This window comes from Leptonychotes weddellii, chromosome 3 (assembly GCF_054177405.1).
Source record: "Leptonychotes weddellii isolate Sample4059 chromosome 3, ASM5417740v2, whole genome shotgun sequence".
Lineage (NCBI taxonomy): Eukaryota > Metazoa > Chordata > Mammalia > Carnivora > Phocidae > Leptonychotes > Leptonychotes weddellii.
The window spans coordinates 7,302,821-7,315,508 of record NC_138371.1 but is presented as its reverse complement, the minus strand read 5'-3'; the positions used below and the strand labels follow the sequence as shown (position 1 = coordinate 7,315,508).

General features: G+C 52.7%; 1 protein-coding gene across 1 annotated transcript in view; it reads right to left on the bottom strand.

Moving 5' to 3' along the window:
• NMUR1 (neuromedin U receptor 1) overlaps positions 1 to 2,520 on the bottom strand; it is a 7,952-nt gene extending 5,432 nt beyond the window's left edge. Inside the window, exon 1 of the mRNA XM_006734261.2 lies at positions 2,338 to 2,520. Within this exon, the coding sequence (XP_006734324.1) occupies positions 2,338 to 2,361 (24 nt within the window). The 5' untranslated portion in view covers positions 2,362 to 2,520. The remainder of the gene's footprint in view (positions 1 to 2,337) is intronic.
• Positions 2,521 to 12,688: the final 10,168 nt, after the last annotated feature.

The window sequence follows — 12,688 nt, the reverse complement described above, 5'->3', positions numbered from 1 at the left end:
GGGAGACAAACCATAAGAGACTCTTAATCTCAGGAAACAAACTGAGGGTTGCTGGAGGGGAGGGGGGTGGGAGGGATGGGGTGGCTTGGTGATGGGCATTGGGGAGAATATGTACTATGGTGAGCGCTGTGAATTGTGTAAGACTGATGAATCACAGACCCGTATCCCTGAAACAAATAACACATTATATGTTAATAAAAACAATTAAAAAAAAAAAAGAACAAGGGCTCTGGAAGCAACTGCCTGGATTCAAATCCAACCTCCCCAGTTCTGGGCTGTGTGACCATTTGCATGGGAACCTCTCTGTTTCCTTATTGCAAGGATCCAGGCAGTTTAATCTACAAAAGGTACTAGCGTGGGGCCTCCTGACACACAGAAGGGCTTGGTTGTCAGCCACCTCGCAGTGAGGACTGAGTCACTGTGGGGATCAAGCGAGGGGGTAAAAGGGCTAAACACGAGAATGCTGACCCAAAAGTTGGTCCTTATTTCTGTTTCCTAACACCTGCACTGTTAAAAGTTGAAATATTTGACAACCTTGACATGGCCGGTTCTGGGGTTCCCTCTCCTTTGTCGGGTCCCCATCTCTGCCAGTCCATGGGATATAGTGGTTAAGGACCCAGGCCATGGAGCTAAACACACTGGCCCGAGGTCAAATGCCAGCTCAGCTACACTCTAGCTGTGACGGCTCCTCACTGTGCCTCAGTCTTCACATCTATAAAATGGGGGTGTCCACAAAGCTTACCTCATAATTTCTGTGAAGATTAAATGTGAAAACACATATAAAGTTCTCAGGGTGTGCCTGGTACATTTCAGGTGTGCAATATCAATGCAGAGTAACAGTATCCTTACTTCCCACATGGAAAGGGAAAAACGGTCCAAGGGAGGGGCACGTGGCTGGCTCAGTCAGTCGCTTTTGATCTTGGGGTTGTGAGTAGGAGCCAGATATTGGGTGTGGAGATAACTTAAAAATAAAATCTTAGGGGCACCTGGGTGACTCAGTCATTAATCTACCGACTCTTGATTTCAGCTTTGGTCATGATCTCGGGGTCTTGAGATCAAGCCCAGTGTCAGGCTCTGCGCTCAGCAGGGAGTCTGGGATTCTCTCTCTCCCTCTGCACCCCCCCTCAAATAAATAATTCTTTTTTTTCCCTAAGATTTAGTGCAGAATTCTTTTTTATTTTTTAAGATTTTATTTATTTATAGTCAGAGAGAGAGAGAGTACAAGCTGGGGGAGCGGCAGGAAGAGGGAGAAGGAGGCTCCCCACCAAGGAGGGAGCCCGATTCAGGGCTCCATCCCAGGACCCCGGGATCATGACCGGAGCTGAAGGCAGACGCTTAACCGACGGTGCCACCCAGGCATCCCTCAAATAAATAATTCTTAAATAAAATAAAATAACTCTTAAAAAAAAAAAGGACAGTCCAAGGGAGATGGGGCAGGGGCTGAAACAGGATTTGTCTGGGCAGGTGTTTGGTGGGACAGGCCAGGAGCTGGGGACTGTCCTCCTTAGCCCTTTTGCCCAGCCCACCGCCAACACCACCCCTCCCCTCAGGGCAACCGCGGACTTTCAGGCTCCGTTCCTGGACCCTCTTCCTATTCCTTCAGCTCCAATTCATCTTCTCAATAGGAGTTTGGGCCCCATGTACCACCATCCAACTTTCTTTCTAGGTCCTTTTCTCTCCCAGACCCCAAGAATTCTTAATCCTGAATATCTGCCTCCTGGGGCGCCTGGGTGGCTCAGATGGTTAGGCGTCTGCCTTCGGCTCAGGTCATGATCCTGGAGTCCCGGGGTCGAGTCCCGCATCGGGCTCCCTGCTCAGCGGGGATTCCGCTTCTCCTCCCCCTGACCCTCCTCCCTCTCCTGCTCTCTGTCTCTTGTTCTCTCTCTCTCAAATAAATAAATAAAATCTTTAAAAAAATATATATATCTGCCTCCTTACCAGAACCTCCACCCAGAAGTCTCCCCCAACCTTGTTAATCCCATACCTGCTCCGCATTCTGGGATGGAGGGGCATTTTCACTCACCCAGGCTGCTCACCTGACCGCCTACAAGGCTGGAGCCCAGCAGGGAGCCTGGTGGGGTGCGGGGGGGGGGGATGAGCGGGCGGCGCGCAGGTGCCGACCAGGGTTCGAGGGGGGGATCTCTGCGCCACCGGGAAGGGTCGCAGCGCCGGTGTCCGGCAAAAAGACAGAAATAACCCGGAGGCTGCGAATCCCCCTAGAAGTGGGGCGCCTCGACGGGGCCCTCCGATCCCTACCGCCCCGGGGAGACCCTCTGTGCGCTCTTCCCAGCCCCGCGCCCAAGCCCCCTTGGCCGCAGCAGCACGGCGGTCCCCTACCATGCCTTCTGCGGCCGGCGACATCGAGGCGCGGGGCGGGTGGCGAGACCGACCAACAGACGCGGCGCCGGGAGCCAGCAGACTGGCGGACAGACGGCAGCCGGCCCACAAGTAGCCCTCCCCGTCGCCCCGCCTGCCGGTGGCCCCGCTGCCCCGAAAGGGACCACCACCAGGGGGCGGTGCTCTTGCCGCTGCGGTGGACCCAGACACCCTCATCTGGGGTCCCCACGCCCCCCCAAACGAGGGCGGTTGTTAACAGCGTTTGACGAGACATTCCCAGGAGCACCATTACGGAGTCCTCATGGAACCCACACAACAATCCATTTACAAATGAGAAAACCGAGCCTCAGAGAGGTGAATTGCGACTGGTCTGGGTCTCACACTCTCCCCCCCCCCAGCCCCTGGCTCCGGCGTGCTGACTTTTAGCCTAACTCCTTATTGTGGTGTCTCTCCAGTCCCCCATCTCCTCCTGCCCCACATTTCGGAGGCACCTCAAAGTTCACATGCTCCAAAGGGTCTCATCCCCCCTCCTAGACTTCACGTGGGGTCTCCCCTGCTCCCCCCGCCTCCCCCCGGGGCCCAAGTCCCAGGGCAGCACTCTCCACTCCCTCTCCCTACGGTTCCCGCAAAGGTCGTCCTCCCCTCCCAGGACTGCAGCAGAAGCTCGGTTCTGCCTCCAGTCTGTCCTCCCACCGCCCAGTCTTCTTCCTGAAGCCCTAGCCAGGTTCTTCCTCTGCTGGAAAACCTTCCCAGGGACTCCACACTTCCTTCTGAAAAAGAACACACCAAAGTCTAGCCTGGTGTTGGACCTCCATGCCCCACTTGCCTTCGTGGTCCCCCCTCACTATATTCCTCACCCCCAAAGACCCTCCCTCTCACCCATTCAAATGTTGCTCCATCCCTCCCACCCCCACCACAGGGTGCCTGACATGGAAGGAGGGAAGTGTAGGGAAGAGTCTCCAGTGCTTGGATCCCAGCCTCCTCCTGCTCCCCCAAGCTGTACGCATGTAAACCCAAGCGGGGAGCCCTTTCCCTGCTCTGCCCTCTCCTCCAACCAGCTCCTTAGTTGGAAGTTATTTAATCAAGAACTTTCTAGGAACCCTAGACACATGGATCTTAGAGGCCAATATGCTGGCTCCTGGGCCTCTTCCCAGAGTCTGATTCATTTAGTCTGGGCAAAGTCCAGCAACCCTCATTTTTGACACACAGGGAGGGAGCCCCAAGCTCCAGAATCACACTGTGAGAAGCACTGGGAGGGGTTAAGTACAAAGCCCCAGGACCCAGGAAGGCTGCTGGTTAGCAGTGAGAATGGGAAGAGATCAGCCCCTCTGTGTCTCGGTTCTCCTTCCTATAGCATGTGCGACTGTGGGTGCCCTGAGACATCAGCGCAAAGATTTAGCACCGGGCGCCGCAACCAGCACTCAAAAACGTCCATGTAATGACAACTGGAAGTGCAACTTTCTTGCCCCCAAATCTCCCCAGCCCCCACCCCCCCACCCATGAGTCAGGGTCTGGCCTTGGGGACTGGGAGTCATACGCTCTCAGAGCCTCCAGCAGGCCTGCCTTCCCAGGAACTCCACATGTAAACGCCGGCCCAGGCAGATGGGTCCCCATGTCCTTGGGGAAAAGAATTCTGAGGTTTCCTTGAGAATTAGCCACTCAAGTCCAGATGAGTGACCCCACCCAGAACCTTCAAGGTCCAGGCTGCTATCGTAGCATAGATCAGAGGGAAAATGAGGGGTAAGCAGCGTCACTGGGGAAAGCCCACCGTGGGGTCACAGGCAGCATTTAGCATGTGATAAGCATTGTTGACACCTGCCCCCATCCCTGCATCACACTCGCACACGCGCAAGCACAAGCCCCACTGTGCACACACTCTGAGCATCCTGAAAGCCACGGTGGACCCACTGGAGGTGCTCAGAGCCCAGGAAAGAAAGGAAAGACCCATCCCTGCCTTAAAGAGGCAGAACGGCTCCTGCCAATCAGGAATTCTTACAGCTGGCTGCCTCATTCACAGTATTAACAGCAATCAAAGACCAAGCCAGGCTAAATAAAAGGGTAGCCCCCCAAAAGGAGAGGCGCACTGTTCAGAGAGCCCAGACTGCCATGCCAGCATGTCCCAGGGCCCATCAGAACCTGAGGACATCCTGCTACCTCCCTGCTCTCTCCTGAGGCAGCTTCTCCAGGGCCATGTCCATTGGGGATACCTGCAGGGCTAGGCCTGGAGTAAATGCGTCCCAAGTTTCCTGGGTGTACACTTCAGTCTCCTGACCCTGGCTGGTGGGCATCTGCCCAGACCAGGGTATTCTGGGCCCACCTCTGCACAACAGCAAATCTGCCAAGGGAGTGCCTCTGGGACCCATGGGAGCCTTTGGGGAGATCTCTCAGGTCCTAGAGTCTGTGCAGGGCTCACAGGGCCTGAAGTATATAATTAGCCCCATAGCCCTTCCTCCCCCTGCTGACTCCTGAGAGCCACAGAAGGGCAGTCGCCCCGAGCCAGGTCTTCACCAACATCACCTGAGCAGCTCCTGGAACATTCACTGTTCACCGGAAGTCCCCACCCCAGCCCCTCCCCTTGCTCTACTGCCTACAGAGACCAGAAGAGGAGGATGAGATGAGCCTGGGGACACTGAGGCATTGGATGGGAGGGAGGGACTGCTCTGTAGCCTAGGCAGTGGAGACGGCCCAGAACCCACCGGTAATTGGGCTCAGCAAACATGGAGAGCCGGGTACGGCAAACATCTGGAGGGGAAAGAGTTGCCACACTTACCTAGGAACTTCCCCAGGTCCGACACCTCTCACCTGGCTCTGCTTGGCTGGACCTGGGCCAGGCCATGGCCAGGAGTGAGAGGAAAGGTCTGAGCCCCTCCAGAGTGTGTGTGTGTGTTTGGCGGGGAGGTCCCCAGTGCAGGGGCTGGGATTGCACCCCACCCAGTAAACCGTGCAGCTTGTGTATGGCCATCCACAGTCCCCAAGCCCCCAGGCCTGGATCTGCTCCCAGAGACCAGCACACTCCCAAGGAGAGAGAAGGCAAAGGAAGACAGGGGAGAGTGAAGCCCGGATGAGAATCCTTGTTCGTACTGCTGCAAGCTGGCTGTGTGGGCCTAGACCAGACACTCTGCACTCCAGACCCCAGCTTCCCGGTCTGCAAAACAGCAAGGACAGCACCTGTCCCTCAGGATGCTGTGAGGATTACGCAAGATGACGTGGGTTAAAACCCACAGGCTTGACACACTCAAGAAATGGTAGCCGTAACTATGCTCGGAATTCTCTGGAAGATATTAGAAAGCTGCCAGGAGTCAGGGCTGGGGTGGAAGCTGAAGGACAGAAGAGCTTGTTCCGCAGGGTTTGGAAGGGCAAGGTCCCCCAACAACCTGGGGCAGGAGAGCTACATCCCAGTGAGAAGGAGGAAAACGCAAACTTGTGGGGAGTCCGGCCACAGTGCAGAGACCCAGGCCCTGTGGCTGGAGCTCGGGGACCAGCGGCCGAGGGGACTTCCAGTGATCATCACCTCTGCCTCTCCTGCCCATAGACGGGGCCTCTTGGGGGCGAATTGTCTGACCCCTTGCTGTCTGAGGGCCATGCAGCCTGGCTCTGAGCCATCCCAGTCTCTCGGGCAGGGTCTGGGTGCAGAGTCAGCCCCCTTCTCCCCCAGTGGCTTACTGGTGCCCCAGGCCCCGAACTCCACTTGTGGCCAAAGGGAGGACAGGCTCAGGTCACACATGGAGAGGGCCAGAAAATGCCTGGGTCTCTCCTGTCCTCAGTCTGTGTGTCCTTCATGCCACCCCGGGGTGGGGCTAGATGTTACTGGTGCTCCTGGTACCTGTTCGTCCACACAGCCTTCCTGGTTAGCAAGCCACTTCCGGAGGCATCATAGAGGCCCCTTCTAGGATCTTCCCTTTTATGAGTGCTCACGGTTAACTCAAAACAGAAGCCCCTGTCCTCCTGCCAGTGACGGGTGTTGGAGGGCTTGGGGACTCGTCGGTCCACAGTGCTTTGCTGTGTCTACCTTCGTGTTTTTGTGTTTCCTCTGAGTTGTTTTATATCAGCATAATTTGAGAGTCAGTGGTAGACATAATGCCCCTTTACCGCAAAATACCTCAGTTCTGGCTCAGCTTCAGTGTTGCATGAATATCATTAATTCCACCTCGCCATCGGCAGGGGTGTACCAAGGGGTGGGTGTGGAGAAAGCAGCCAGCCGGGAAGGAGTAATATCTTCTCACTTAGCACATCTGATAATAGAAAGCAGACAACGTTTAGTTGGTCTGATTACTGTTCTACATTTTGTCAAGGTTATTGCCATTCCCAAGGCAGACTGCTTCCACAGCCAACAGATACAAAAGCAGTAAATATTCAAAGTGCTAGTAAACAGAGGCTCAGGATTCCCAAGGAAATAACATTGAATTGGAGAAAATAAATGACAAAACCTGCAGGTAGTGGAAAAAGGACAGTTGCTCGTGTATATGGAATGAGTCTTTCTAGGGTTATCATGAGGTAAGTGGAAGATGCTGGGCGTATCAACCAGCAACCATTAGACGTGGGGAAAGGGACGGAACACGGAGACACTGAGAGTGTGTGCTGGAGGGCTGGGCATCAGTATGGGCACGGTTGGCCCAAAGTCAAAGGCAGGAGTCTGAGCCCTTGAAGGCAGAGAGTCGGGAGATGGTACTGCTGAAATTCTTGTTGCAAGCGATTGTGGGCTCATGTGCCAGATAAGGATCTTGTTTTGCAAATATCAAAGCTGGTTCCGGCTAATTTAGGCAGAATTTCCTGAAGACTGTCAGATAGCTGGAGGACTGGGGAGGCTACGTGGCTGGACCCACCACCCCAGACATGCAGCCAAAAGTCCTAGTGGTGTGGTCCTGCACCTGCTGGATGAGGGCCCCAGCCTGGGACCACATCCCGACTTCTTTAAGGCACTTGCCTGGACTCCCTGCCCTGGGTGAGTGAGACCCGGGAGGCCGTGAACTTGGATCCTACCCTGGCGTTCTCACTGCTCCGTACAGGTGAGCCTTCGGGCCCTCTGGAGTGGAGGAAGGCAGATTCCCACTCAGTGGCTCATCCGCAGCCCCCGGCCGACAGCCCAAGTGCCAAGCAGCCGGAACAAAGCACATGTGTCCCTGTCACTCAGGGGTTCAAGGCCTCTTCGAATACACCAGCCCCAGAGAACAGGGCCACCTGTTCCTATGGCCACAGCAGGGCCTGGCTTTGGGGTTTGGGGCGGGGGGCTTGTCCCAACAGGCTCACAAGTTGACAAAACTTTTTTGGAAAAAGATACCCAGGAGATCATGTATCTGCAGGGAAGACACGAGACTCTAGATTTTAAAATTCGGAGAGACCAGCTCGCATTCCTACTTGGGGGAACCACATCCAGGAACTGGAAGTTTAAACCTTCCCCCATCTATTTTTTTGTTTTTTTAAAGATTTTATTTATTTGACAGAGAGAGCATAGCAGAGGGAGAGGGAGAAGCACGCTTCTCCCAGGACCCTGGGATCATGACCTGAGCTGAAGGCAGACGCTTAATGACTGAGCCACCCAGGTGTCCCAAACCTTCCCCGATCTATTTGCACTCAAAAAACAGCAGACTTATAAACAACCTGTTCTCAAGTAGAAAATGTCAGTGACTCCTAACAGCTGCCTGGAGATGGAGGTCATAACAAACTGGCCTTAAACACCAGGAAGCAGCGAGTCCAAGATGTTAAGTGATTTGTCCAAGGTCACTCACAGCTAATAAAGGCTGGGGCTGGGATTTAAAACCAAGTTTATCGGGCGCCTGGGTGGCTCAGTCGTTAAGCGGCTGCCTTCGGCTCAGGTCATGATCCCAGAGTCCTGGGATCGAGTCCCACATCGGGCTCCCTGCTCAGCAGGAAGCCGGCTTCTCCCTCTCCCACTCCCCCTGCTTGTGTTCCTGCTCTCGCTGTCTCTGTCAAATAAATAAATAAAATCTTTAAAAAAAAACAAGTTTATCTGAATAAAACACTTCCCACCTTTTACTCTACAGTTCTGACCCTAGGGGTCCCCCATTTCCAAAGACAATCAAATTTAAAGAGCCCATATGTGTATTTCTCCTTCAAAGACTGGATTTTTATAGACGTGCCTTGCCTGGTTCTCTTCACTGGGTTATGAGTTTTCTCCAAGAACTGCCCTACCTAGCTGCTGTTCTCAATGGCCCTGAACGGCTTGTGGGCGGCACTTTCCATGGGCTAGTCTGTTCTCTCCCTGCTACTGGCCCTTGGACAGCTTCTGAGTGCCTTTTCCTGGAAGCAATGTGGGTACCCAGTTGGCTCTGGAACTTTTGGAAATAAATTCAAGAGTTTCCTAGTTAGGGTGTGGTGCATTCCAAGGGGTCAGACCCTGTGGTTGCAGCTCAGAGGCTGTGAGTTACCAAAGATGGAGCTTTATCTCTGTTCTTAAGCTTTTGGGGGGAGGGCATGTTGCTTAGACTTTCTATGTCTCGGTTTCTTCACCTGCAAAATGGAGATAACAGACCTACTCATAAAGTCATGAGAGGATTAAATGAAATAAAGGATACAGAGTGCCCAGAAAGCACTTAGCTGGCCCTTGATAACTATTTTTCAAATAAAAGAAAGTAGGTGCATGTCTCAGAAGCTTGGTAAATTTTCTGAACAAAAATGAAATGATTTTTTTTAAGATTTATTTATTTATTTGAGAGAGAGAGAGCACATGAGCATGTGAGCAGAGGAGAGGCAGAGGGAGAGGGAGAGAGAGAATCTCAAACAGACTCCCCACGGAGCATGGAGCCCAATGACAGGACTGGATCCCGTGACCCTGAAACCATGACCTGAGCCAAAACCGAGGGTCGGCTGCTCAATGGACTGAGCCACCCAGGCGTCCCCCAAATGAACTGATTTTTAATATTTTTCTTCCAAGGCAGCAAGAGACAATAATATAGAGGTTTCTCTATCACCTGTGAGGAGGGGCATGGAGAGGGAAACTGAGGGCCAGAGGAGTTAGGGAAGGGAGACAGGCCCCAATCCCGTGTAGGTGGAGGGGCAGGCTTTGTCCGCCCTCAGGCTGGCATCCTGCCTTCCGGCCCCTCCTGTTCCCACGAAGTTCTCAAGTGTGTTTGTGTGGAGTCTCTGTAAACAAAGACGGAATGAGCAGGCAGCTACCAGCAGACCTTTATTAGGACAGAACAGTTCGGTCAGGCTGAACCCCTACCACAGGAAAGGGACCCAGGAGGACCCCAGCCCCCACCAGGCTCCAGGCCAGCTCGTTCCCTGAGCAGAGGTCACTCCGCCGTGCAAGAGGGCGGCTGCAGCAAGAGCAAGGACTCGGGGCGCCTGGGTGGCTCAGTTGGTTGCGCGACTGCCTTCGGCTCAGGTCATGATCCTGGAGTCCCAGGATCGAGTCCCGCATCGGGCTCCCTGCTCGGCAGGGAGTCTGCTTCTCCCTCTGACCCTCCTCCTCTCAAGCTCTCTGTCTCTCATTCTCTCTGTCTCAAATAAATAAATAAAATCTTTAAAAAAAAAAAAAAGAGCAAGGACTCGGATGTGTGACCTTGGACAAGTCCCTTCCCTCCTCTGACCTCAGCTTCCTCGTCTGCAGAATGGGGACATATATTCCCCTCATGGAGTTGATGACCGGGGAACAGGCTGAGGTTATCCAGGGGCCACCTGCAGCCAGCGTGCGACCCACAGGCTGGTTCGTGCGACCCAGGGGCAGGGCTTGCGGGTGGGGCGACTGTCTCTTCCTGCAGCTGATTCGGAAGTCAATGGTGGTTCTCTTTGGGGGTAGATTGGGGTGGGAGGAGAGGAGGCTGTTCTTTTTATTTTCAGTTTAAAATGTTTTTCAACAGTCAACATTCGTTCCTCCTATTATAATATATATGTAGTTTTGTTTTTGTTTTGTTTTTTCATGTCAAAACGCAGTTTCTTGTTTTTTCCTGGTGTCTTGTCTCTGGCCAGGCCCTTTCTTCAGGCCATCATTAGGATCAGGCCCAGTCTGGTGAGAGCCTCCTTCCGGTTAGACTCAGGAAAACTTGGACAGAGATGTGCTTACTCTTACCTCCAGCCAGTCACACCCCACTGTGTACCTGAGGCCCCCTCACGTCGCTGCCATTTTGTCACCCCGACTGTCACACCCTCCACCATGTCCCCTCTGCCAGGCCCAGAGTGAGGAGCGAGGGGCCGCACACAGTCTGCCCTCCTCCCCACTCCTCACTGCCAAGCACCAGGCCTTCAGCCCCACGGTGCCCCCTCCCGGTGCTGGTGCAGGGCCTGGGCCCAGCATGGACACACAGGGGCCTCTGGCCAGGCCCGATCCCATCCCCCATGTGGTCCCTGTGTGAAAGGAGGACGGCCCTCCCTGACAGTGTGGGTCTGTGGGCACTTCCAGGCTTCAGCACGATTGCAGGTCAGCTCCCACCTGCTCCCCCGGCAAAGCCCTGCTCTTGGATGACCTCAGAGGACAGCACAGCCCTGGCTGAATCCCCGCCACTGCCCCAGCTGCCTGTTTGAGCTTCGGCCATCATTTCTGTCATCCATCAAGCGGGGGTAACCATCCTTAGCCAGTTGCTGTGAGGATTAAATGAGATAATTCTTTTTTTTTTTTAAAGGTTTTTTTTTTTTTTAAGATTTTATTTATTTATTTGAGAGAGAGAATGAGAGAGAGAGAGAGCACATGAGAGGGGGGAGGGTCAGAGGGAGAAGCAGACTCCCTGCTGAGCAGGGAGCCCGATGTGGGTCTCGATCCCGGGACTCCAGGATCATGACCTGAGCTGAAGGCAGTCGCTCAACCAACTGAGCCACCCAGGCGCCCTAAATGAGATAATTCTTATAGACCCCCTGGGCCCATGTGGCATTTTCTTTCTTTCTTTTTTTTTTTTTTAAGATTTTGTTTATTTGTTAGAGAGAGAGAGAGCAGGAGGAGGAGGAGCAGGGAGAGGGACAAGCAGACTCCATGCTGAGCATGGGGGACATGGGTCTTGATCCCAGGACCCCGAGATCAAGACCCGAGCCAAAATCAAGAGCTGGTTGCTCAACCAACCAAGCCACCCGGGTGCCCCCACATGTGGCATTTTTAATGACAAAACACCTTCCAGGAAAATTTTGCAATAATACAAAGAACTTTTTGTCCTGAACCATTTGCCAGTGAGTTGCTGACCTGAGGCTCAGCCTCCCCTAAACCCGTTAGTGTGCATTTCCCGCGAACGGGGACCTCTCCTCCATCACCACCACACAGCCAGCCACTTAGGAGCTGCGTTAGGAGGCATTACCGCCCGCTAATCCTCAGTCCGCAAAGGTTCCACAATCTCCCCTTGACTTTTAGGATCTTGACTTTTTTTTTTAGGATTACAGGCCAGTTATTTTGTAGGATTCTCTCAATTAGGATTTATTTAATGTTTCTTTTCTTTCCTTTTTTTTTTTTTAAAGATTTTTATTTATTATTTATTTGACAGAGAGAAAGAGAACACAAGCAGGGGGACTTGAGGCAGAGGGAGAGGGAGAAGCAGGCTCCCCACTGAGCAGGGAGCCCGATGCGGGGCTCGATCCCAGGACTCCGGGATCATGACCTGAGCCGAAGGCAGACGCTTAATGACTGAGCCACCCAGGCGTCCCTCTTTTTTTTTTTTTTTTTTAAAGATCTTATTTATTCATTTGAGAGAGAGAGAGCCCATGCTTGTAGGGGGAGGGGTATGGGGGAGGGGGAAGGACAAGCCGACTCCCTGCTGAGCGCAGAGCCCACCATGGGGCTCAATCTCAGGACCCCAAGATCATGACCTGAGCCAAAATCGAGTCAGATGCTTAACCAACTGCGTCACCCAGGCAGTCCTATCTAATATCTCTTTATGATAAATTTGGGTTACACATTTTTTGCAGGAATACCGCAGAAAGGGGGATGTATTCTCTTCACGATGTCCTTGGGGGCAGCACAATGTTTCCATTTGTCCCATTACTGAAGATGGCAACTTTATTCCTTTTATGAAGGTGGTACCTGCCAGGTTCCTCCTCTGAAAAATTATTATCTTTCCTTTTCTCCCCTGCCAAAGTTTTATTTGAATCCTAGTTAGTTAATGTATAGTGTAATATTGGTTTCAGGAGTAGAATTTAGTGATTACTATCTTTCCTTTTGGGATTAATATGTATTTTGTGAGGAGGCACTTAGAGGTTATGTAAATATCCCATTTCTTATCAAACTCTTACTCACTAATTTTAGTGTCCATTTATGATTCTTGGATAAATTACTTATTGCTCTAAGGATTGCCAAATAGTGATTCTAATTCTATCATTCTTTCATTGATTAGCTGGCATTGTACTGTAAGGAAACATTTTCTCCTCTCACGATTTATATCTGTGTGGACTTGGTATTTCTTTTTTAATCCAATGG